At 42.4% G+C, this 27,441-nt stretch overlaps 1 protein-coding gene across 1 annotated transcript; it reads left to right on the plus strand.

The window, feature by feature from the left end:
* Window positions 1-16,445: 16,445 nt before the first annotated feature.
* Window positions 16,446-17,526, plus strand: FPR2 (formyl peptide receptor 2; the record flags this gene model as incomplete). The annotated part of the gene is given in 2 exon segments (XM_080828588.1): window positions 16,446-17,348; window positions 17,350-17,526. Coding segments are annotated over 2 exon segments (1,080 nt in total).
* Between the last annotated feature and the right edge of the window lie 9,915 nt (window positions 17,527-27,441).

Here is a 27,441-nt window from a genome sequence, read left to right on the forward strand (position 1 = left end):
CGGGGCCATCACTGGGCTGCAGCCCCACTCTTCTGGCCTCTGAGCTCACCAAGCTCCGAATGGGCCGACCATCATCATCACCAAATGACAGACGAAACTGTGGCTTGGAGAGGGGAGTCTTAAGGTTTAAGGTTGCAGTTTTGAGGAGGCAGAGTTGATGGGTCCCAGGGAATACCCAGCACTAGCCTCTTCATGTGGAGACCAGGCATCACTGCTCTGGAAGGCTACTGCTTCCCTATTACCTTCATTTCCCCATGGTCCATATAATTACTTTGCTTTCTTCTTAAAGTCGTGAACTTCCTCTGTCATGCCCATTCACAGCTGATGCCCTTGCTTTGTACTCCACCAAATCCAGCCCTCCTATCTGCTCCTGCGTCACTCTTCTCTGCTTTGGCCTCCATGACCAACAAGCAAATACCCCTGCCCAAGATCTAGCCTTACACTTGTCTTTTGAATCTTGCCCCCACCTTCTCAAGAACTTCCCTCCTTCACTTTTCCCCTATTTCTCCTGTAGCAATGATATTTTCTCTCTACTCCATCATTCCCTTCAACACCTCAATATGGTCTAGAACCTCTTATCTTATAAAAAATGTATTCTTTGATTCCACGTCCTTCTTTAGTTTCCAACACATTCTTGGCTCTCTTTCACAGCAAAACATCCTGAAGGAATAGTGGACGTTCGCTATATTTATTTCTTATTTCTTCATCTTGCGTTTCTCTATAACTCCCTCCAAAGACTCTCTTGACCCCATCATTCTAATGAGTCCTTGTTGAGGTCCCCAGCCCCTAGAGATACATTTCCCACCTGGATTTTCCATAGACTGTGGTCTTTGCTCCAGACAATTAATTCTAAGTTCTGGTCTCCTGAGAAGAGTAAAGACAGTCATCCTAAAAACATTATTCCCAAGGCCCTGAATCAATCAGGGTTTTTCAACTGTGAGTCATTTACAATTTACAATTATACCTAACAACGTCAAAACCAACACATTTATGATCTACTTTGCAAGAATTTCGGAAATGGACAGTACTAGGTTGGGTTCTGTCTGAATAATATCAAGAACCACATTTATTTTAATCCTTCCACTTTATCATCCCCGGTTTGGTGACTTTCTTCCTGGAGATTGCCACGTAAAGGCTACAAAATAGCTGTCATAGCTCCTTAACTTCACACACAGCATCCCAAGCTAGGAGGATGAGGATGAAATGGGAAATCACTGAAGATTTTTAATCAGCAGTAGGGCATATTCAGATTTCTGTTTTATAAAAATTATTTTGGAGTCATCCATGTAAGACATGTGTTAGAAGATTCCCAAGGGAAGAAAGGTAACAAGAGTGGATGTAACCAAGAGTCAAAAGGAAGTCACAGTCTTACTGGGAATTAAAGTGAAGAGAATGGCCGAGGGCACTACTATTCATGGAGGAGAAAGGCTCAGGTGCTGAGAGAAAATAAGAGACATGGGACCCAACAGAGTAACTCCCACACAAATTTCCAGGTCTTTAGAAGTCTGGTGTTCTTCTTGAAAAAGGGCTTCTTGGATGCCCCTGCATGTTTCCCATAAGCCCTCTTTATTGAAGCATATGTGGGTTTTGTTCTTTGCTACAAAATGGCCCATGATTAACATACCAGGATTTGCAAACCGGACAGAGGCAAAGTGACTAAGGTGAAAAAAAGGAAATTCTCAACAGGACTCTGATTCCTGAGTGTCCCCATTGTCTAACCTGTGTAAGGCCAAAGGGGAAATGAAATCGAGCTTGGCCTTGGTGGGACAAGTTCCTGCCTACGTTGCAAAAATCCCTGACCCTTATTGTAGCTGATATCTGAAATGGCCAGCAAAGTCTTTCAGTAAATCACAGTGCCTGAGACGGTGAAGCCAGACTGCCTGGGCTAGAAACCCAAATTTACCACTGACTAGTTCTGCAATTGGTCAAGCCATCCAACCCAGGGATTGGCTGACGTTTTCTGTAAAGGGCCACAATAATAAATATTTTATGTTTTGCAGGCCATAGTGTCTCCATCACAATTATTTGGCCATTGACAATGATGAGCATGGCTGTGTACCAATAAAACTTTATTTAAGAATGCTGAAATTGGAATTGTATATAATTTTTACTTCACACAGAATATTTTTCTTTTTATTTTCTTCAGCCACTAGAAAATATAAAAAACCATTCTTGGCTCATGAGCTAATCAAAAATAGATGGGGGCTGGATTTGACCCCTGTCTTAACTTTGCTGAGCCTCAGTCACCCCATCTGTGAATTAAGGATAATAATGCTCAAGGAGGACATGTTTGAGCAGAACAACCAAGATAAATGATGCAGAGTTATCCTGGATTAGTATGGATTAGTTAGTTGGCATGAATTATCATTAGTTCGTAGGGAGTCTTGTGCAATACACATTACCATATGCTAGTAATCAGAAAAGAATCTCTTCCTCTCATGTTTTACATTCTCTCTGGGTGAACCTATCCACAGTTAAGGTTTCAACCACACCTCATTAATAATCCCCAAATCCCTGCCTCCAGCTCGGACCTTAGTCTTGAATTCCAGGCACATCATCCTGGGTTTATTTGTCCCTTCAGGCTCATTTCCAGAATTTGATCTTATTACCTTCTCTGACAACTCTGTGTGATGGAAGAACTGTGTCCCTCCAGAATTCGTATGAGAAGCCCTAACCCCACTACCTCAGAATGTGACTGTATTTGGAGAGGGTCTTTGGCCCTGACGCAATCTGACTGGTGTCCTTATAAGAACAGGAGATGAAGATACAGACACACATACAGAAGACATCCTTTCATCTACAAGCCAAGGAAAGAGGCCTCAGAGAAAAACCACTCTGCTGGCACCTTGATCTTGGACTTCCAGCCTCTGGAACTGTAGCGGTTCCAGAGGCTGGAATATCCCCCCAGTCTGTGGTATTTTGTTAAGGCAGCCCTATCATACTAATATATTCAGCTTCTTCTCATGGAATTCTATCTCAGTGATGGCCCCCAAATCCACCAAATTGCCCTGGTGATTTTAAAGAAAATTACCACAAAATTCTTTGACATTTCTCCCACTGAAAGGTAGGGTCTGTGCCCTCTTGAATCTGGGTGGGACTGGGACTACTTTGACCATGGAATGTTGTAGCAATGACACTACCTAACATCTGACGCTAGGTCAGAAGAGGCCATGAAGCTTCTATTGGTTTTCTTGGGACACTTGTTCTGGAGGGAGAGAGCCATCATGCAAGAAATCTGATTACCCTGAGACCACCATGCTGGAAAGGCCTTATATAGGTCCTCAGCATTGGAGTCATTCTCACCCAGGTACCACACACATGGATGAAGGAGCCTACAGGCAACTCCAATCTCTAACCTTCAGGTCATTCCCAAACCTTTGAGTCTTTGGGGGCAGAAAGAAGGATCTCCTCTGTGCCTTGTTCTCATTCCTAACCCATATAATCTATGAGCATAATAAAATGGTTGTTTAACATTGCTATGTTTTAGGGTGGCTTATTATGTAGCAATAGTAACAGTAACTCAAAAATTGTGGGATTCATAAAAAGCCCTTCTTCCTCACCCCTCATGACTGTCCAGCCTCCAAGCACAGTCTCCTGAGCCTGGATATCTCTCTCCAGACCACACCTCCTCTCTGGGACCTAAACTGGCCCTGAGCAGCTCTTCAACAACTTCCCTTTAATCTCTCACCACATCCTCCACTCTAAGGTCTCTGCCTTCAATTGGGAACGTTCTTAAATCTTTCCCTTTGCAGGATTCTAGGACAATTTTTTTCCCTGAAGCATACATCTGACAATTCCCCCTCCTGTTTAAATGGTTTTTCATTTTTTCCTATTTTTTATTTTTTTTTAAAGATTTTATTTATTTGACAGAGATCACAAGTAGGCAGAGACGCAGGCAGAGAGAGAGAGGAAGGGAAGCAGGCTCCCTGCTGAGCAGAGAGCCCGATGCGGGGCTCGATCCCAGGACCCTGAGATCATGACCTGAGCCGAAGGCAGAGGCTTCAACCCACTGAGCCACCCAGGTGCCCCAATTTTTTCCTATTTTTTAAATTGAAGTATAGTTGACACACAAGGTTACATTAGTTTTAGGTGTAAAACATAGCAGTCCAACAACTCTATATATTACGCTAGGCTCACCACAAGTGTAGCTACCATCTGTCACCATACAAAGCTATTGCATATCATGACTATATTTCCTATGCTGTACCTTTCATCTCCACGATTTACTCATTCTATAACTCTAAGACTGTACCTCCCACTCCCCTTCACCCATTCTGCCCATCCTTACTCCCTCCCTGCTGGCAACAATCAGTTTGTCCTCTGTATTTACGGGTCTGTTTCTACTTTTTGTTTGTTTTTTCATTTGTTTTATTTTTTAGATTCCACATACAAGTGAAATCATATGGTATTTGTCCTTCTCTGACATTTTACTTAGCATAATACCCTCTGGATCCATCCATGTTGTTGCAAATGGAAAGATCTCATTCTTTTTTATAGCCAAGTAATATTCCATTATATATGTACAGCACATCTTCTTTATCCATTCCCCTATTGATGTACGCTTTAGTTGCTTCCATATCTTGGCTATTGCAAATAATGCTGCAATAAACATAAGGGTGCATTTATCTTTTTAATTAAAAAAGGATTAAACATTAATTTAATGCCTTTGTTTTCTTTGGATAAATATCCAGTAGTGGAATTACTGAATCACACAGTATTTCTGTTTTTAAATTTTGAGGAACCTCTATACTGTTTCTGACAGTGGTTGTACCAATTTACATTCTCACCAACATGAGGGTTCCTTTTTCTCCACATCCTCACCATTCCTGTTATTGTCTTTTTGATTCTAGCCATTTTGATAGGTGTGAGGTAATACTTCATTGTGGTTTTGATTTGCATTTTCCTGATGATAACTGATGTTGAAAATCTCCTCTTTTGTCTGTTGGCCATCCATATGGCTTCTCTGGAGATACATTTATTCAGGTCCTCTGCCCATTTTTTAATTTTTTATTTTATTTTTTTTCTCTGCCCATCTTTTTAAAAAAAGATTTTATCTATCTATCTATCTATCCATCTATCTATAGCACCAGCAGGAGGGGCAGAGGGAGAGGGAGAAACAATCTCAAGCAGACTGTGCTGAGTGTGGAGCCTGATGTGGGGCTCCATCTCATGAAGCTGAGATCACAACCTGAGCTGAAATCAAGAGTCAGTCGCTTAACTAACTGAGCCACCCAGGTGCCCCCCCCCACCCATTTTATTTTTTTATTTTTTAAATTAATTTATTTATTTCACAGACAGAGATCACAAGTAGGCAGAGAGGCAGGCAGAGAGAGAGGAGGAAGCAGGCACCCCGCTGAGCAGAGAGCCTGATGCGGGGCTCGATCCCAGGACCCTGGGATCATGACCTGAGCCGAAGGCAGAGGCTTTAACCCCCTGAGCCACCCAGGTGCCCCACCCATTTTAAAATCAGATTATTTGGAAGTTTTTTTGGTGTTGAGTTGTATACATTCTTTATATACCTTGGATATTAACCCCTTATGGTATATATCATTTGCAAATATTCAAATATCACGTTCAGTATGTTGTCCTTCTGTTTTGTTAATCATTTCCTTTGCTGTATAGAAGCCTTCTATTTTGGTATGGTCTCAATGGCTTTTCACTTTCTTTTTTATTTTTTTTAAAGATTATTTATTTATTTATTTGACAGACAGAGATCACAAGTAGGCAGAGAGGCAGGCAGAGAGAGGGGAAGGGAAGCAGGCTCCCCTGCTGAGCAGAGAGCCCGATGCGGGGTTCGATCCCAGGACCCTGGGATCATGACCTGAGCCGAATGCAGAGGCTTTAACCCACTGAGCCACCCAGGTGCCCCAGCTTTTCACTTTCTTAAGGAGAAATTCCAAGTCCTTTTTTTTTTTTTTAAAGATTTATTTAGGGGAACCTGGGTGTCTCAGTCGGTTAAGCATCTGACTTCAGCTCAGATCATGATTGCAGGGTACTGGGATCAAGCCCTGCATTGGGCTCCCAGCCTGGCAGGGAGTCTGCTTGTCCCTCTCCCTCTGCTTCCCTCCCTGCTCGTGTTCTCTCTCACAAATAAATAAAATATTTACAAAATAATTTTAAAATATTTATTTATTTAGGAGAGAGAGAGCACAAGCAGGAGGGGCAGAGGGAGAGGGGGTTAGAATCCCAAGCAGACCCTGTGCTGAGTGTAGAGCTTCACATGGGGCTCGATCTCACAACCCTGATATCATGACCTGAGCCAAGAATCAGATGCTCAACTGATTGTGCCCCCCAGCAGCCCCCAAGGTCTTCCTAGTAGCAGTTATGACCCTCTAAGAGAGGGCTTCTGCCATCACTTATCACTCTCTGCCTCCCAATAACCAATTTAACCTATTTCTTGGCTTCTCTCCTGTGCATTTTCACTCCCCTCTGCCTAGAATGTAATTTTCTTTCTCTTCTTTACTTGAATCTCTAAGACCCAGTCTAGATTTTACCTCTTTCTGAACGACACTAGGCCTCGTCAGTCTGAGTTAGGTGTTTCTTTTGGAGATCCCATAAAAACCCAGGCATCCCTCTATTACTATGTATGTATACTGTCACCTACTGTGACCAAATGAGACAGAGCAGGGACTGGACTTGAGTCCTCTTCAACCCTGACCGTGAAGCCCAGCGTCCCTTGATAGCTGAAACCCTAGGCCCCTTGAGCAGCATATCTTACAGGAATGTGGAAGGAAGCTTACCAAAGGAAGGAGTCTACTACAAAGCCTGGCAAAGACAGAACCAAACCAGTCTGCACCAAGGTGGGCCCCAGCACTGACTTTTCACTGACTTTTCCTGATTATATTATTAAATATAATATAATAATCTAATAAAATAATTAAATATAATAATTAAATATAATAATTTATATTTATTATAGTTAATATAAATTTATATACATAAACTTATTTATATATAAACTTATATTTATAAATTTATATAAATAAATTTATATTAAATAAATTTAATATAAAAATAAATAAATAAATATTTAAATAATATAAATTCCCAGGGGTGAAGATTTAACATCATAATGAGACATGCAGTGCATGACAACGCATGTTTTGTTTGTTACACCTGTGCACCCAACATCCCATCTCTCCCCAACTATATGCTTAGAATCGCTCCTTTCCCCCTTTCAGTCTCTTTAAAAACTTTCCCCAGCCTTTGTTCAGAGAGCCAACATGAAGCACCCTTCCTTTAAGCTGTCTCCCTTGTGCTTGACCAGCCCAATAAGAACCTTGCCTGAAATTCCTGCTTGGCCTCTAGTAAATTTCTATTGCTTAGAGAGCCCGGGGACCTAAGCCAGTGGTGCACGCACTTCACTGTCTCATCTCTGTTCAGCTGGTCAGAGCCTGTGTCTGATTAATTTCTACATCTCCAGGTGCCAGCAAGGGAGAACCCCTTTGGAGGCCTACACTTATATAAGCTCTACCACCCTTATTCCTTAAGAAGTGGATTCCATTTTATTCAGGTGACAATTTCCTTCATTATAAGCCAATCAAGGCAACTTCACTGAAGCTTTTATTTTGGCCAGGGATTGGTCTGGAAATGGGTATGTTACTCAGTTCTGCCAGTGAAAAGTAAGAAGAGGTTTGCAGAGACTCCAGAACAGAATTTTCTCCCTTATAAAATGAGAGGCATATGAAGTCAGTTTTTCTGCCCATCCCCATTCTCCTGGTTTGGGAGGTTATGTGGACATGATGGCAATGTCTCTAATAATGGCAGTCATCTTATGGTCATTTTCAGGAAGTCCCTGGAAGAAAACCAATGCGATGGTGGACTGGAAGGATTACATTAAACTCAATTTTTGTTCAAATTTAGAGCTTACTTCCATTTTTTTTTTTTTTTTTAGATTTTATTTATTTGACAGAGAGAGAGCACAAGCAGGGGGAGCAGCAGGCAGAGGGGGAGAGAGAGGTAGAGGCAGAGGGAGAAGCAGGCTCCTTGCTGAGCAGAGAGCCCAATTCAGGGCTTGATCTCAGGTTGGGATCATGACCTGAGCCCAAGGAAGATGCTTAATGACTGAACCACCCAGGCAACCCTGAATTATTTTATATAATAAATTTTTTCATGGTTTAAGGGATTCACAGTTTTCCTATAACTTATAACTTATAACCAAAAACATCCCATTGGTATCGTGATTCAGGGAGAAAAAAAAATAGTTGCCTTCATCTCTTTCTCTTAGACTCTTATCTTCTGGCCCTACACAGTTGTACCCACTGGATTTGTGAACAACTCTGTGGAACAGTATGATGGTGCTTAAAATCTCAGAACGGGCCCGTCTCCTCAGATCAGTGGCCCCAAAGTTATCTCCCTCAGGAGTAGAAGGGTAAGGGATTGATCTTCATGATGGGGTTGGGTGAAGGGTCCTCTCTTACGCATCTCCCTTACCTCTGTGTTCTTCGTTACTATTCCTTCTATCTCTTATTTATTTTTTAGATAGAGAGAACTGGTGAGTGGGGTTGGAGGAGGAGGGTAGATGGTGGAAGGGCAGAGGAAGAGGGAGAGAAAATCCCAAGCAGGCTCCATGCTGAGTGCAGAGCAGTGACCTAAGCCGAAGGCAGACGCTTAACCCACTCAGCCACCCAGGTGCCCCAAGTGAGGGGTTTTAAAGGGCAAAGTTTGGGGTGCATGAGTAGCTCAGTTGGTTAAGTGTCTGACTCTTGATTTCGGCTCAGGTCATGATCTCAGGGTCATGGGACCGAGCCCTGCATCAGGCTCCCTGCTTAGTGGGGAGTCTGCTTGAGATTCTTTTTCTCCCTCTCCACCCTGCTTATGCTCTCTCTCAAATAAATCTTTAAAATAAAATAATGGGCAAAATTTGGGTCAGGAGTCTCCTGAGAAGGTGGATGCTATGGTGCCCATTCATCTGGTTCCTCTGGAGGTCTTTTCTAACTCAAGAGACTGAGAATCTGAAAAATATCTTTCTTCTTTATGTTAGAGGTTCCATTAAGTACATCTGGTGATTCTACCTTTATGGTAGTGCTAATTAACTACTAGCAAGCTGGTGGGGTTGCATTCCTACATGTTCCTCAGCTGGCCCAGCCATGTCTGAGGGTGATAGGAACTCTACTGCTCATTTTTTTCTTCCAAACTGACATCATGGATGCTGGCTTCCACTGGTCTTGAGTCGTATCCTTTATGAGAAACTAAACAAAAGCAAGTTGCTTTCCTGAGTTTGCCGAGCCACTCTAGCAAATTACTGAACCTGGGGGTTCAGGGGTCCCAGGGACCCCTGATTCATAGCTGGTCAGTCAGGTACACGTGACAACCTGGGACTTGCAAGTAGCTTCTGAAATAGGGCAGTCTCGTGGGATCCAGCCCTGAAGAGAGAAACAGGTTTCTGCTTAACTATCATCTCCGGCTTTGTACTGCTTGTCTTGAGTTCTTCTCATCTCAGTAATTGTTTCTTTCATTTTCCTGAATCTCTGAAGGAGTAAGGGCCTGGACACCCACACCCCTTGAACCCTTGACATTTAGAGGGCTGAATTCCTGTCTCCCACAGTAGGCTGGGGGTGAGGAGAATATTAGAGAAGGAGAGTACACTGACAACATATCCAGCATGCTTTCTGGAAATTGCAAGAAACCCTGGGTTTCTGTCACCTGATTGGTTCCAACTGCATCGTCCCTCCCCCCACCTTGTCCAATAAAACATCTGCCCAACCTGAGTCACTCTGCAGGAAGCTGGGAACTAGCAACAGAAAAAAGATCTCAGCTGGTGGTAAGTTGGGGGCCTGACAATTTCAAAAATTATTATTTGAACATCTACTAGGTGGTAGATACCTCCTAAACCTTCAGAGCTGGGTGTCCAATATAGAATCCACTTGCCACACATGGTTATTAAGCTCTCGCTGGTCCAGTCTGGGATGTGCTGTAAGTGTAATACCCGTTTAGTACATTCAAAGACTTAGCATGGAAAAAAAAATGTAAAATAGCTGATTGATAATTCTTTTTTTTTTTAAGATTTTATTTATTTATCTGACAGGCAGAGATCATAAGTAGGCAGAGAGGCTGACAGAGAGAGGAAGGGAAGCAGGCTCCCCGCCAAGTAGAGAGCCTGATGCGGGGCTCGATCCCAGGACCCTGGGATCATGACCTGAGCCGAAGGCAGAAGCTTTAACCCACTGAGCCACTCAGGCGCCCCTGACTGATAATTCTTATATTGGTTACATGTTCCAATGATATTCTTTTTGATATGTTGGGTTACATACAATATATTATTAAAATTAATATGTTATCACAACTGATCTCTTTTACTTTGTAGAAAGAATGGTAAGCCTCACGTGTGACTCACATGTATGTCTCTATTGGACAGTGTTACTCTATAGAGTTTCAGTACCAAAAGAATTTGGTTAAATATTTTTTTATTTATTTGAGAGTGCGTGAGAGAGCACAAGCGGGGGGAAGGGCAGAAGGAGAGGGAGAAGCAGCCTCCCCGCTGAGCAGGGAGCACAAATTGGGGCTTGATCCCAGGACACCCAGGATCATTACAAACTGAGCACCCCAGGTGTCCCGAGTTATATCCTTTTACAATAAACTGGAGATCTAGTAAGGAAAATATTTCTCTGGGTTCTGCAAGCCAAAAATTAATTGAGTCTGTTTATTTATTAATCTGCTTATTTATTAATCAGAAGAGGTCGTGGGAACCTCTGATTTACAGCCCGTCAGTCAGAAGCACAGGTACTCTGGGCTTGTAACTGGTGTTGGAATTGCTCAGGGACAGGGGGGCATCTTTTCGGACTGAACCTTTAAACTGTGTAGTCTGATAGTGTGAGAACTCAGTTGAATTCTTGGACACCTGCTGGTGTTCAAGAATTGTTTGTTGGTATGGGGACTCTCCCACACTTTGGAAATTGGGTCACAAAAGGATAGATGGGGACGATGCAAGAGTGCTCGGTAAGCTTAAGTTTGGAAGTCGGGAGTCTGGAAACCACTGGAAGATGCTGAGCAGGATAACGTCATGCTCTGTGTTCTTAAAGGATCGTTTGGCTATCGTCTGAAGATGGATTTTTTTTGTGGGGTGGGAAACTAGTGGTAGGAGAGGTATTTAGAGCAGAACAAGCTATTTGCAAAGTCAGTGCAAATATGCAGCCCAGACGAGGGGCCATGGACAAGCATAGTGGGGATGGGAATGATTCTGGGTGTGGATTCAGTTGCTTTGCAGACAGAATGGGTAGACTGGGATTGGGTCGGGTGATAAGGGAAAGATATCAAGGATCCATTATAGATTTGGAGCATTAAGAGCGGAGTGCTTAATCCAAATAGATATGGAATACTAGGAGAGAGGCAGATTTGGGAGGATGGGATAGTTAAGAGTTTGGTTTGGGTAATGTCAGGTTTGGAATGCCTATAGGATTGCCACAGGGAGATGTCAAGAAGTCGGGTGGCTGTTGGTACCTTGGTACTTGGCTCGCCCAGCTGGTGGAGTGTGGGACTCCTGACCTCAGGCCTGTGAGTTCAAGCACCATGTTGGGTGCAGAGATGACTTAAATAAGTGAAACTTTAAAAAAGGTATCAGTGTGGTATTATAAGCCAAGAGACAATAATACTATGGAAAGACTGCACAGAGAGGATGGAAGGGAGCAGGTATAAGCCCACAGACATCCTAGTATTTAAAGTTAAACTTAGAGGGGGCGCCTGGCTGGTTCAGTCAGTGGGGTGTGTCACTCTTGATTTAGAGGTTGTGAGTCTGAGTCCCAGGTTGTGTGTGGAGATTACTTAAATAAAAATAAAATCTTCCAGGGGTGCCTGGGTGGCTCAGTGGGTTAAGCTTCTTCCTTTGGCTCAGGTGATGATCTCCAGGGATTGAGCCCTGCATTGGGCTCTCTGCTCAGTGGGGAGCCTGCTTCCCTCTCTGTCTCTGCCTGCCCCTCTGCCTGCTTGTGATGTCTCTCTCTCTCTCTCTCTGTCAAATACATAAATAAAATCTTTAAAAATAATATAAAATAAAATAATAAAATTTTTCAGAGGCGCCTGGATGGCTCAGTCGGTTAAGCAACCAACTCTTGATTTCAGCTCAGATCATGATCTCAGGGTTGTGAGATTGAGCTCCATGTTCAGTGTGGAGTCTGCTTGGGAGTCTCTCCCTCCCCCTGCTCACGTGCACACATGCTTTCTCTCTAAATAAATAAAATCTTTTTTTTAAAGATTTTATTTATTTATTTGACAGAGAGAGAAATCACAAGTAGGCAGAGAGGCAGGCAGAGAGAGAGGGGGAAGCAGGCTCCCTGCTGAGCAGAGAGCCCAATGTGGGCCTTGAACCCAGGACCCTTAGATCATGACCTGATCTGAAGGCAGAGGCTTAACCTACTGAGCCACCCAGGTACCCTAAATAAATAAAATCTTAAAAAAAAAAAACTTTTTTTTAAAATAAAATAAGTTAAATTTAGAGAAGGAAAAGCTAGTAAATTGGACTGAGAATTTAGTTGAGCTATAACAACCAAGAGTGTGCTGTCGATACATTTTAACATCTTAAGGCATAGGAAAAATGTCTAAAGGAGGAGGAAGGGGTCACACATGGGTCCTACGTCACTGAGGTATCAGGATGAGGACTGAGTAGGGACCACTGGAGTCGGCAACAAGAAGGCCACAGATATCCCTGAGGAGACACATTCTGTGGAGCACAGAGCAGCAAAGTCAGTCTGGAGTATGTTTAGGAGAAAATGTGAGGTGAGGAGTGGAAAGGCTCCCTTCTTAAGTTTGACTGTGCATCCTCTTCACAGAGAGAATTCTCTTGAGAGAAACAGGGCTGCAGCTGGAAAGGAATATGGGCCAAGGATGGTTTCTTTTTCTTTTTTAATTTTTAGTTATTTATTTTTTAAAGTAAGCTTACTGCTCAATGCGGGGCTTAAACTCACAACCCCGAGACCAAGAGTCACATGCTCTACCCCCTGAGCTAGCCAGGTGCCCCAGGATGGTTTGGTTTGGTTTCTTTTCTTTCTTTCTTTTTTTTTTTAAGTAAGATTTTATTTATTTATTTGAGAGACAGAATGAGAGAAAGAGAGTGAGCATGAGAGTGGGGAGGGTTAGAGGGAGAAGCAGATTCCCAGCTGAGTAGGGAGCCCGATGTGGGACTCAGTTCTGGAACTCCAGGATCATGACCTGAACCAAAGGCAGTCGCTTAACCAACTGAGCCACCCAGGCGCTCCTGGACAGTTCTTTTTAAAGGGATAACGATAATGTTTATGACATAGTGAGAATGACCTAGTAGAAAAAAAATCTTAGGTTTTTGTCTTTGGCAGAAAAGAAAAGGGATAATGCAGGAAGAAAGTTCTCTGGAAGGTGAGGTAGAGAGGGATCCGAAGTAAACACGGGAGGGTAGCGGCTGGGATGAACGAGAACACTTTACTCACTACAACAGGTGCAGGTAGATTGGAAGGTTTGCGGCAGAGCAGGCTAAAAAATTCTAATGATTACCATTTTCCCATTACAATATGAGACAACGGCATCAGCTGAGAGTGGGGACAAGGAGGGAAGAGGCAGGGTAAAAGCCGAGAGGAGAAAAGAACTGAAATAGTTATTTCAAAACTTGAAGGCGGAAGAAAAAAGCAAAACTTGGAAGAGCAAATATGCTAGAGAAGCAGGGTAAGCTACCACAGAAGTACTGAGTCGCCATTTGAAATCTGGTAATAGGGGCGCCTGGGTGGCTCAGTGGGTTAAAGCCGCTGCCTTCGGCTCGGGTCATGATCTCAGGGTCCTGGGATCGAGCCCTGCTTCGGGCTCTCTGCTCAGCGGGGAGCCTGTTTCCTCCCTTCTCTCTCCGCCCGCCTCTCTGCCTACTTGTGATCTGTCTGTCAAATAAATAGATAAAATCTTAAAAAAAAAAAAAAAGAAATCTGGTAATAAATTCATTTGTGCCCCTAATGGTTGTGACACTCAGTAGGCAAGTCACTTCCCCTGCCAGGGCTGAGGTTTCCTCTTCCTACCCCACAGCAAGTTTGTTGTAATTGGAGAATATAGAATGGAAAGTGACTGGCACATTCGAAGGGCTCACCAAACAGGAGCCCTCATAATCCACAGTAATAACGTGTGTGGCTTACAGGCCCTTTTATGCAAAGATTCCAGGGTGGGGTTCATGAGTATGAATTATTAATAGCCATCCTGGATATTTCTATTTTCTTTAAGATTTTATTTTTAAGTAATCTCTACACCCAATGTGGGGCTTGAACTCACAAGCCTGAGATCAAGAGTCGCATGCTCTGCCAACTGGGCCAGCCAGGCATCCAACCCACCCACCCTGGATATTTGATACAGCTAACAGATCACAAAATTTGTGAATGTGGCATGAATCACACATTCTGGGTTGAATTTGGATGCAGTAGTTACAGATGTGACCTGGTCCAGATGAAGACACTACATTTTTTTGAATTCCTTTTTTTTTTTTTTTGGGTGGGGGGATTCGTATTCTTTTTTTTTTTTTTTAAAGGGGGATTCTTATTCTTTTTATTTTTTTATTTTATTTTTTAAAAATTTTATTTATTTATTTGACAGACAGAGATTACAAGTAGGCAGAGAGGCACGCAGAGAGAGAGGAGGAAGTAGGCTCCCTGCTGAGGAGAGAACCCGATGCGGGGCTTGATCCCAGGACCCTGGGATCATAACCTGAGCCAAAGGCAGAGGCTTTAACCCACTGAGCCACCCAGACGCCCCTCTTTTTTTTTTTTTTAAAGGGGGATTCTTATTCTTTCTTTTCTTTATCTGTATTTTTTTATTATTAACATATAATATATTATTTGTTTAAGGGGTACAGGTCTGTGATTCATCAGTCTTACACAATTCACAGGGTTCACCACAACACATGCCCTCTCCAATGTCCATCACCCAGCCACTCCATCCCTCCTACCCCTTCCACTCCAGCAACCCTGTTTGTTTCCTGAGATTAAAAATCTCTTATGGTTTGTCTCCCTCTCTGGTTTCTTCTTGTTTCATTTTTCCCTTTCTTCCCCTATGATCCTCTGCCTTGTTTCTCAAATTCCAAGTATCAGTGAGATCATATGATAATTGTCTTTCTTTGATTGACTTATTTAGTTTAGCATAATACCCTCTAGTTCTATCCACGTCATTGCAAATGGCAGGATTTCCATTTTTTTGGTTACATAATATTCCAGTGTGTGTGTGTGTGTGTGTGTGTATCTGTATATATCACATCTTCTTTATCTATTAATCTGTTGGTGGATGGGATTCTTATTCTTAAGCGCAAGGAAATCTACCCCAGAATCTCCCTCGGATATCTTCCCACATTATTGTCCAGGATTTAGTCATGTGCCCACTGTTAAACCAAGCCTTTGCAAAGCAAAGGGGATTCCAATTTCTGGTGAAACTAATCAGAATTTGCCTCCAGAGACTGAGAGAAGAACACCTTTCCTGAAGGATGAGTAACTAAACAAAATTGTTTGGGCAGAAGAGACTAGGGGAATGGACGTTAGGGGCAACCAGCAGTGCCTGGTTGTGTAACAGAGAAAACTAGATTAACCTGGGTCAAAGTCCTTCCTCTACCACTTACTACTGAAGTGACTTTGGGCACTTTCTACAATTGCTCTGAACATCAGTTTATTCTTATGAAAACCAGAAATAACAAGCATTATAGCATTCTTATGTAGATCAAACTGGATCCCCATATATAGCAGTTAACACAGTGCATGGTCTTTGATAACAGATACTCCTAACAAATTTGATTACTCTCATACTCTTTACCCCGTAGAACACTAACGCCATGCAATGGGTAAAAATTCTTCACATCCCACAGAAGAGTTCCATATCAAGCAATGAGAAACAGAAGGCTGAAAGTAGAGATAGGGCCCCCTTTGCTGACTTCTTCTAGCACAGAATCCACATGATGTAACAACATTACTACATGCTACCAGTAACTGTTCAAGGCCCTCAATTATAAACTCAAACCAAACTCTGAAACCTTAACCTCAATACTAAGCAAACAGGAGGCAAAAGGTTCTCATAGTGGGAGCTGGGAGTCTTGGAGAACCTGGGGCTGAAAGAGCTTGCCGAGCTTGCCAGCATCTATGCAGTGAATCATGGGTGAGAGTTGAACCTACTGACTCTGAGTCTAGTGTTTCCCTCCCGAGGCCATAATTGTCTACCAATCAATTTTTTCTTAACTGTACATCCTCAGCGTAGTTTTCTGCTAGTGAACAGGAGCCTTGTCATCCTCTTGTCTAAGCAATCAGCCTGATAGGTGGAATGCATCTGAAAAATATGGGAATAAGGAGAACTATCCTTTCCCAAAGTAAAAGCCAAGGGAGTGCCAATTTTATATGACTGGCCACAAGTTTCAGTAGTGGGTGTCTTGGTTGGATGTTGACCATGAATAGGGATGTTGTTAAGATGTTGTTAAGATGGTTCCACAGATGAGACATGGCAATTGTTGAAATGTTTCAGGTGTGGGCAAGATGGAAAGCAACATCTCCAACCCTACGGACGGACCTGAAGAGATGCCCCAAGAGTCTGTTGGCTACACAGTTCTGTGGATTCTGTCACTGGTGGTGCTTGAGATCACCTCTGTCCTTGGGATCTTGGGCAATGGGCTTGTGATCTGGGTGGCTGGATTCCGGATGGCACGCACAGTCAGCACCATCTGTTACCTGAACCTCGCCTTAGCCGACTTCTCCTTCATTGCCACCCTACCATTCCTCACTGTCTCAAAGGCCATGAGAGAACAGTGGCCTTTTGGCTCATTCCTATGCAAGGTGGTTCACATTGTGGTGGACATAAACCTGTTTGGGGGTGTCTTCCTCATTGCTTGCATTGCCCTGGACCGCTGTATTTGTGTCCTGCATCCAGTCTGGGCCCAGAACCACTGTACTGTAAGTCTGGCTACAAAAGTGATCATCAGACCGTGGATTCTTGCCCTAATCCTCACCTTGCCAGCTTTCATCTTCTTGACTACAGTAAATGATGGAACAGGGAATATATACTGTAGTTTCAACTTTGCACCCTGGGGCAACAGTATTGAAGAGAGGACAAAGTTGACTGTCTCCATATTCAGGGCCAGCGGGATCATCTGGTTTATCACTGGCCTCAGCATGCCAATGTCCATCATTGCTATATGCTATGGGCTCATTGCTGCCAAGATATGCAAAAGAAGCATGATTAAATCTAGCCGTCCCTTACAGGTCCTTGCTGCTATTGTGGCTTCCTTCTTTCTCTGTTGGTTCCCCTTTCAACTGGTTGCCCTTCTAAGCACAGTCTGGTTTAAAGAGATACTCTTGGAGGGTAAGTACAAAATTCTTCGTGTCTTTGTTAATCCAACAAGCTCCCTGGCCCTCTTCAACAGCTGCCTCAACCCAACACTCCTACGTCTTTGTGGGCCAAGACTTCCAAGAGAGATTGATCCACACCCTGCCTGCCAGTCTGGAGAGAGCCTTTAGTGAGGATGTAACCCAGACCAGTGACACAAGAACTAAATCTGCTTTACCACCCACAGAAGCAGAGTTATGCAGGCAATGTGAGGAGGCTGGAGGACATTTTTGAGCTCTGCATGCTCTTAACCCTGCTCCCATTTCAGTTTCATCTTACCGTGGGTCATACTAAGATATTCATCAGGGAAAATACTTTGGTGTCCCTGATTTGGGGGAAAAAGTGACCTAAGGTGTCATTTTAATTTTGGACGTCAGCCTCTACCCTGGGATAAAGTGAAGGTTGCCAAAGAGTACAAGGGAAGAGAAGAGAAAGTGATGGGGAATTTATAAAGTTTAGATGACAGAGTATATAGTAAGGGGAAAACCTTAGTTATTTTACCATTAAAATTTTGCTTAAATTTTTTAAAGCTATTTTTAATCAGATTACAGAAATTTCTTTGTATTCATAGTTTATTAAGAGTTTTCTTTTTAATATCATGAATGGCTACTGGATTGTATGACATGCATTTATACATACATAAAGATATTAGTTTTATTCTTTCATTTATATCATCATACATTACACTGATTAATTTCTGCACATGAAACTACCCTTGCAGCCCCAGAATAAATGATATTTGGTCATGATGTATTTTGTCTATTGATAATGTAGCTCGCTAGATTTGCTTAGAACCTCTGCATTTATGTATATGTAAAGATGGGTCTATTACTTTCCTTTCCTCTAATGTTGTCAGCTTTTACATCGAACTACTGATGGCCTCCTAAATAGACCTGGGAAGTGATTCCTCTGATTCTTTTCTTTCATAAATGTTTAGAATTTCACCAGTGAAGCTAGTTGGCCTTGGGTTTTCTTTCTGGGAAGGCTTTTAGTAATGAGTTCAATTTCTTTAATAGTTATGGGATTATTCAGATTTTCTATTTCCTCCTCTGTCAATTTTGGTAAACTGTGACTTCCAAGGAATTTAGCCATTTCATCCAAACTGTCAGATTTATTGTCATGAAACAGTATGATAACTGTGTATAGTACTTGGTATGGTTTCCTTCAGATAATGAGAATGTAAGCTATCTGAAGGCAGGGATTTTGGTCCATATTGTTCACTGATGGATCCCCATGCCCTATGTATAAAATAGTGCCTATTGTGTGGTAGACAACAAATACTGGATTAATGAATCAATAGATAATAGTGTCATCCAGGTGTCAAATAAGAGCCTTTAACGTGTAGCTGAAATGCTCTCTCGCCCTCATTTCATGAACTGGGAGCGCCTAGTTGATTCTCACTGCAGTTTACAATATTTACAAATTAACATGTGGTTTAGATTTTTATGAACACCTCTGGTTTTGAGTTTCTGCTTCAAGTAAAGCACTCTGGCTAACTGTTGTCTGGTGCTTTTGTTTTGAAGTCAGTCCACAATAGTACTTAGCTTTTTTTTTTCTTCTTTCTGCAAACATCATGCACAAGTTATCTGTTACTATATAACATACTTTCCTGATGTATTGCCAAAAGAACTCAAACTAAATATTAGATAATCTTGTTATCACAAATTCCTCACTCTTTCTGCTGCTTTACTGTCATCCTCCTTCTCCCCTTCCTTCAAGTCACCCCTGAAGTTTTGCATTTCCAGTGCACAGCAATGTACACATTTCATTTGCATTTTTGACTCCTTGAAATGCTTTTTAGTTCCCAAGAAATGTCCAACTAAGGTGTGGCCACAGAAAATAAGAAACAAGTAAGAAATGCAAGAGTGCAGAGCCAGGAGCCACAAAGGATGGTGTACATCATCTCAACAGAACCAGCACTTCCAAAGTGGCTAATTAACAGTGCTTCACTGTGAAACACTAACTGACAAGTGCTTCACTGTCAGGGCCATGAATTCTTACGATTCCTGCTCACTGGCCTTGGTTATTCACAACAGAATAGTGCCTGCTATCTCCTCTCTATTTTTCTGTCCTTCACTGTAAGTCTTCATTGTATATGCCCAGTTCCTATTGCACCATTATGGGTTGGGTCTCTGGAAGCTGAGGATTCTTTGAAGTTATGGAATCTTTTCACAAAGAAACACTTATAAACCTCAAAGAATCTAAAACTCCAAAATAAGACACTGGAGCCATCACCAGTGTGGGTGGGAAGGATAGGATTACTTCTGTTTGGAAGAGTATACAGAGGGGACAAAGAGGTAGGATGTGGTAGAGACTGCCAGCTTCCTACCCAATATTCATCCCCCTCCATTACAAAAAGTAGGTAGATATTCATCTACCTAAAATAATACTTTTTGCAGCCATCCTTTCAACTAGGTAAAATTCTAGCAATTCTTAGCAATAACATGTCAGTTATATCAGCATGTAAAGAGCTTCCTCATTCTTCTTCATGCTTGCATGGTATTCCACTGGCTTGCTGTAACAAAACATTTAAGCAGTTACATATTAATGACCATTTAAATTGTTTCTAATCATTTCTCTGGCTTTTGGCTAATTTTTTTTATTTTTTAAAAATATTTTATTTATTTATTGGACAGAGAAAGAGAGAGAAAGAGCACAGGCAGGGGGAACAGGAGAGGGAGCAGCGGACTCCCTGCTGAGCAGGGAGCCTGATGTGAGCTTGATCCCAGGACCCTGGGATCATGACCTGAGCTGAAGGCAGATGCTTAACTGATAGTTCAGAAATACATAACCATGTAGTAAAATTATGAAGGAAAGTGATGAATTGACTGCCATAATCAAGATAGTGTTTACATTTGGAAGGACGGAGGAAAAATGATCAGAAAAAAGTATGTTGTGGTTGATGGCTTCTGGAACGCTGATCATGATCTATGTCTTGACTTGCTGCTGGTACATGGGTATTTCTTTCACTCAAATGTATTAATCTTCATTTAAAAAAAAAGATTCATTTATTTACTTTAGAGAGAGAGGGGGACAGAAAAAGGGGGGGAGGGAGAGGGATAAGAGTCTCAAGCTGACTCTCCGCTGAGGGTGGAGCCCAGCCTAGGGCTTGATCTCAATGCCCTGAGATCTTGACCCCAGGCTGAAGCTTAACTCGATGAGTCGTGCAGGTGTCCCTAATCTTCGTGTTTACCATTTAATAATTTTTCCCTTAGATTTGTTATAGCCCACTTTTTTTTTTTTTTAAATAGTTCTGTGAAATTCAGGCTCCTTTTCCTTCATACCAGGAAAGCTTCATAGTTTCTGGATTTCAGCTGCTTCATGTAGGGCAACCCATTCAAAGAGGCGCTGAAGTCCTCTAAATTTGCTTTTATCAGGACAGGGAGAGCTGAGGGGTCAAAAGGAAGCAGCAGGAAACAATCTGGTATGGCTGGCTTTGGTGTCCTACTTGTCTCAAGTGCTAAAGAAAACAAACTTAGAAATCGAGCTCCACCCTGTGGCTGTCAGGACACAAAGCAAGGAAATGGGAGTGTGACCTTCCTCCTTGGTTGTACAACGTCACTGGGAGCAATCCTCTAGGAGAACCAGACTCTCTCCTTCCCAAGTTCTCCCAGAGTGACTTTTTTTTTTTTTTTTTTTTTTTTGAGGGGAAGGGCAGGCGGAGATGGGGAGAAAGACTCTTAATCAGGCTCCAGGCCCAGTGCAAAGCCCACCGTGGTCCTAGATCTCACAACCCCGAGATCATGACCTGAGCGGAAATCAAGAATCAGCCCTCAACCAACTGAGCCACTGGATCCCCACTCCCCCGCCCAGAGTGAATTTCTAAGTGCCTCTGAACAAGGAAATCTGTTTTCTAATCCAGGAAGTCCCCTCATTCCAGAATGTACATTCCACAGATAGGAGAGTGGGAATCTCTCCTGTATCTCATCCCACCCTAAGGTACTCGATAAACTTGCTAGTAGATAAAAGAGAATCTGTGTGAATGTCTCATAATCTTGGGACATTGAAGATTGAGCAACTGCGTTTTTTCCTCACATTCCCATCCCATGGCTCTCCCAGCCCCAAACGCCATCTAGGTAACTGTTTCCCAAGGGTGAACCTACCACTGATCCTGTCAGCCAGAATCACTTGGGAAGGTATTTTTTGAAAATATGGGTCAGGTCACTGCAGCATCAAGCCATCATTAACAAAGTCTGGTGCAGAACGCAGGAATCCATATTTATGCACAAAGCTCTCTGGTGACTGATGTGCCATCAGGTTCTTCTGGTGATTCGCAGTTGCATAAATGCTCTTTACAGGAGAACAGAGTAAGAACTAATACCAGATCTTGCAAACACAGATACATCTTTATAGTTCACACCCAAGAATAAATGGTCTTCTTATGGGGCTGGAGAGGAAGGTATTAGGAGAGAAATGTGCGGGCAGTTCAGTTAGCAAAATAAATCTTGACAGAAAGGTCACTGCCCCAGTGTCTTGCTCAGGGCCCTCTGGAGCTGATTTTGTCCTGAAGTGGCAGATGTGGGCAGGTGAAGCTGTCAATATTCTACTCTTCTAAAAGGAGAGGTTCTCAGAACAGCTAGCAGAATTACTAATTAATCAGGGGCGCCTGGGTGGCTCAGTCGTTAGGCGTCTACCTTCAGCTCGGGCCTGGGACCTGGGACTGAGGCCTGGGGCCTGGGATCGAGTCAGGTGTCGGGCTCCCTGCTCGGTGGGAAGCCTGCTTCTCCCTCTCCAACTCCCCCTGCTTGTGTTCCCTCTCTCCCTCTCTCTCTCTGTCAACTAAATGAACAGATGAAACCTTTAAAAAAAAAAAAAGAACTACTAATTAATCAGAAAGACATCTTCCCTATCCCTTCCAACTCCAAATTCTCAGCCTCCACAATCACGAGTCGATACCTCACAATAAATCACATACCCACACCTACACAACCTATTAGTTCTGTTTCTTTGGAGAACCCAAATATATTAAAAAATTATTGTCATTGTAATGATATGGTGGCTATAGTTTTTAAAAATCCTTATTTGTTACAGATAAAAACTATTTAAGGGGGAAATGACATGACATGATTTTTTTTTAAAGATTTTATTTGAGAGAGAGACACAGAGAGACAGAGCATGAGCATGAGCAGGGGAAAGAGCAGAGAGAGAGAGAGAAGCAGACTCCCTGCTGAGCAGGGAGCCTGACACAGGGACTCCAGGACTCCAGGGTCATGACCTGAGCCAAAGGCAGACTCTTAACGGGCTGAACCACCCAGGCACCCTATGACATATGATATTTGATTAGAAATATTCCCCAGGGGAAAAAAGGTAGGAAAGGCAATCAGTGAGAGATCATCAAAATGTTTTCAATTTTTGAAACTTTCTTTTCTTGTAGATATTTTCATTTTGCTCTTTAAAGTCTTTTTAAAAAATCACTCTATGGGGTACCTGGGTGGTTCCGTCGGTTGGACGTCTGCCTTCAGCTCGGGTCATGGTCCCAGGGTCCTGGGATCGAGCCCCACATCGGGCTCCCTGCTCGTTGGGAAGCCTGCTTCTCCCTCTCCCTCTCCCACTGCTTGTGTTCCCTCTCGCTGTGTCTCTCTCTGTCAAATAAATAAAATCTTTAAAAAATAATAATAAAATTAAATGAAAAATTAAATAAAAAATCACTCCATGACCCAACCAAACCACGCCTAGATATACGCCCTGCCAACAAACATGTGCGTGTGCCCGCTAGGACACACAGATGATATGTGAGGGAAAAACAGTTGGACAACAGAGCGTGCCCAAGATTATAAAATACTTACGTATTTCATCATAGCCCCAAACTGGAAACAAACCAAATGTCCATCTTCAGTAGGATAAACAACAGCCGTCTATTCCTAAAGTTAATTACTCTACAAAAAGAAGAGCTGAAGTAGCCCACGACATGGATCAACCTTAAGATCATCATGTTAAGTGAAAAAGTTACATATGTTAGAATAGATTTGTTATATTCCGTTTACGTAGTTTTCCAAAAGGCGGTTAAACTACACTACTTAGGTATACATACTTGGGTTTAATTTTAGAAGGCAAGGGATTTGGGTGCCTGGGTGGCTCAGCTGGTTAAGTGGCTGACTTTGGCTTGGGTGGTGATCTTGGGGTCCTGGGATTGAGCCCCATGTCGGGCTAGGGGAGTGTGCTTATACCTCTCCCCCATCCCTCCACCCACTTACGCTCAGTTTCGCTCTCAGATATATAAAATCTTAAAAAGAAAAAAAAAAAGGTAAGGGACTTATTATATAAAAGCCAAGAGGGGTGATCATACCTAGGAGGAGAGAGCAGGTTTGATCTGAAACGTATACAAGTTTGGCTGGCAAGCTTCTGGGGTTCCTTCAGTTTTTAGATCTTGACTTATGTGGGGGCACATAGGTGTTTGTTTTATAAGAATGAGACAAGCTGTACACTTGTTTTATTCACTTTTCTGCACCTTTGGTATCCTTTACAATATATTAAAAAAAAAAAAAATCAGGGCGCCTGGGTGGCTCAGAGGGTTAAGTCTCTGCCTTCGGCTCAGGTCATGATCTCAGGGTCCTGGGATCAAGCCCCACATCGGGCTCTCTGCTCAGCAGGGAGCCTGCTTCCCCCCCTCTCTCTCTGTCTGCTGCTCTGCCTACTTGTGACCTCTCTCTCTGCCAAATAAACAAAATCTTAAAAAAAAAAAATCAATTCCTCTCATGTCCATTCCCCTTTACACTAAAGAAGCCTCTTGGTTTCTGGAATCCAGGCAGCCTGAAGTAGAGCATCCTACTCATATCAAAGGGCAGCAACAGCAAAACAAACTCAGGTTTGATCTCTGTTTGATGCTATTGGTGTTACTGTATTTGTTCAAGAGCTAATGAAAACCTGAGTTAGAACACAACTCCCACCTAGTGGTTGCTTGGAGCGAAGACACAATAAAGAAAATGGAAGTTTTGCTGAATCTCACTTCTTCACGCCCACTGGGAGAGGCTCAGAACTTGCTTACTTCCCTGTCATCCTCTCTGGAGTAAGTTTTCGGGGCTCCCCGAACAAACCACCTTTCAAGAAATCCCGGATATCCTCATTCATCCTAATGTCTGTTCCAGAGACTGGCGCTCATCTCACCCCTCACTGACTAGACTGCCGAAAATAGGTTATGGATGTCTTACACTGTCCGTCCTCATATCCCCAGCCTCACCCCCCTGCCTCCCCCAAATACTGTCTATGATGGTATTTCCACAAAACTGATCTCCACAGTGGCCACAAGAGAACCAGCCAGGGAAGTAGTTAAAAACACAGATGAGCGAACTATGTACTCTGTTATTGAGCCACACAAAATGGGGCAATCTTGCCATTTGCGACAACATGGATGGATCTTGAAGGCATTATGCAAAGTGAAATAAGTCAGAGGAGGACAAGACTTGATCGCAGGACCCTGGGATCATGACCTGGGCCTAAGGCAGACACGTAACAAATTGAGCCATCCACGTACCGTGTACCTACTGCTTTTTTTTTTTTTTTAAGATTTTATTTATTTATTTGACAGAGAGAGAGAGAGACAGCAAGAGAGGGGACACAAGCAGGGGGAGTGGGAGAGGGAGAAGAAGGCTTCCTGCTAAGCAGGGAGCCCAACACAGGGCTCGATCCCAGGACTCTGGGATCATGACCTGAGCCAAAGGCAGAGGCCTAATGGCTGAGCCACCCAGCCACCCCCCGCACCTACTGCTTTAAAACAAAAGCCTGGTTTCAAATGATCTGTCATGTAGAAATTTGCAGTGAAGCCAAAATGAAGCCAAATTATTTCTTACTGTTCCAAAATCTCACTATGCAATTCTCTGAAGTATTTGGCTAATATAAGGGTGGTCTGACTATATTGTTAGACACCTCATGAAATTTCTACAATGATAAAGACACTGAAATGAAATTTTATTGTTCATATACTAAGTACTGATGATCACCAAGTACTTGAGTTAGACCCTTTTTGTCAAGTAGGTATCACAGTCAAAACAAAGGAAAGTGATGTTGATGTTTATTCACATATTATAGTATTTATGAAATTGCAGTATTTCATACGTATAATATGTATGTAAGATAGAAAACAAAATTAGTGAGGACTCCCATCCACCACTAGGCTTCAGAGAGGTAAGCAATGCTATCGGCGCTGTGAAAGCCTTTTCTTTGCCTTTTCTGACCAAATTCCCCTTTCACACCAACAAGTAATTACTACCTAAAATTTTGTGCTTAGCATTCCTCTGCTGTTCTTTACAGTTTTATTATATATGTATCTCTAACAAACTTATTTGTTTATACCATTTATTCATTTCTTTTTTCAAGTAATCTCTACCTGCCCAAGGTGGGGCTTGAACTCGATGCCAAGATCAAGAGTTCCATGTGCACGCTCTTCCTAGGAGCCAGCTAGTTGCTCCTTTTTATACTGTTTAATTTTACACTGTTTGTGTTCTGTGACCAGACTTCTCAACCAACATTATGCTCGTGAGATTCGATCGTACTGATAAACATAGCTCCAACTCACTTCTTTTCCCTGCGGTAGAGTGTCCCATCGATGAGCATGTGGTTTTTGCCTCAGCATATGTAAAACATATAAAATGATTAACTCTCTCTCTCTTTTCTTAAAAGGAACTACCCTTATTCTTTTTTTTTTTTCTTTTTTAAGTAAGTTCAGTGCTCAGTGCGGGGCTTAAACTCATGACCCCGAGATCAAGAGTCACACACTTTACTCAATGAGCCAGCTAGGGAACCCAAACTATCCTTATCTTACTCCATATTCATGAATAAGCATAAGTAAATAGGAATTTCAACTCTCAGAAATACTGGGAAAGAGTCATATATTCCCCTCTATCCCCTCACTTATCCTCATCCAAAAAAATAGGTTGCAGACAGTACAGTAATTCATACTACTCCAGTTATAAGGATACTGCATTGTTGTGATGCAAAATGCAAACGTTGGTCTTATTTATTTATGGGAAGTCTATGTTCTAAAAATCATATAAATTACTTTGCTGAGTATACTTTTGGGTATAGTTTTGACTTCTGGACCCATGCTAATGTTTTGAGTGTTAAAAAATAATACCAACATCAACAAGGATGGGTACAAAAGTTCTAAGACAGAATACAAACAAAAAATAACTAATCTAATTACTGATAAACACTTCAATGTAATTTTTTAAATTGTCCAAGTAACTTTTCTTAAGTTTATTTATTTTTTAGTAATCTCTACACTTCATGTGAGGCTTGAAGTCATGACCTCAAGATCAAGAGTTGCGGGGCGCCTGGGTGGCTCAGTGGGTTAAGCCGCTGCCTTCGGCTCAGGTCATGATCTCAGGGTCCTGGGATCGAGTCCCGCATCGGGCTCTCTGCTCAGCAGGGAGCCAGCTTCCCTCTCTCTCTCTGCCTGCCTCTCTGTCTACTTGTGATCTCTCTCTGTCAAATAAATAAATAAAATCTTTAAAAAAAAAAAAAAAGATCAAGAGTTGCATGCTCTACCAAGTGAGCCAGCCAGGTGTAAATTAGGTAACAGTACTGAATCACTGTTCCTGATTTTAATAGTTATGCTGTGATTATGGTGGAGAATGTCCTTGTTCTTAGCATTTACACACTGCAGAGGCATCATGTCTGAAATTTACTCTCAGATGGCTTAGAAAAATAATATGTATGTGTATATACATGGAGAGAGAGAATATAATAAAGCAAAGGCAGTAAAACGTTAACATCTGGGGAATCTGCATGAAAAGTCCTTTGTAAGGAGCACCTGAGTGGCTCAGTCGGTGAAGCAGCTGACTCTTGATTTCGGCTCAGGTCATGATCTCAGGGTTGCAAGACCGAGCCCCCAGTCCCAAGTCGGGCTCTGAGCTGGGCATGGAACCTACTTAGGATTCTCTTGCCCTCTCCCTCTGATCGCTTGCCCACTCTCTCTCTCTAAAAAAAAAATTTTTTTAAGTTATTTGTAACTAATCTTGCATTTTATGGCAGAGTTATTCTTTAGTGTAAAATCTCTAATATCACATGCTGCTGACTTTCAATAAAAGATTTTTCTCACATTTATTACTCTTCTATGATTCACTCTGGAGTAAATTCTTTGATACATCTGAAATTTGTTTCTCAATGAAAATATTCTTACATTCCTTCCCTGTGTATAATTTCTTTCCCCTA

This window comes from Martes martes (assembly GCF_963455335.1).
Source record: "Martes martes genome assembly, chromosome: 17".
Classification (NCBI taxonomy): Eukaryota; Metazoa; Chordata; class Mammalia; order Carnivora; family Mustelidae; genus Martes; species Martes martes.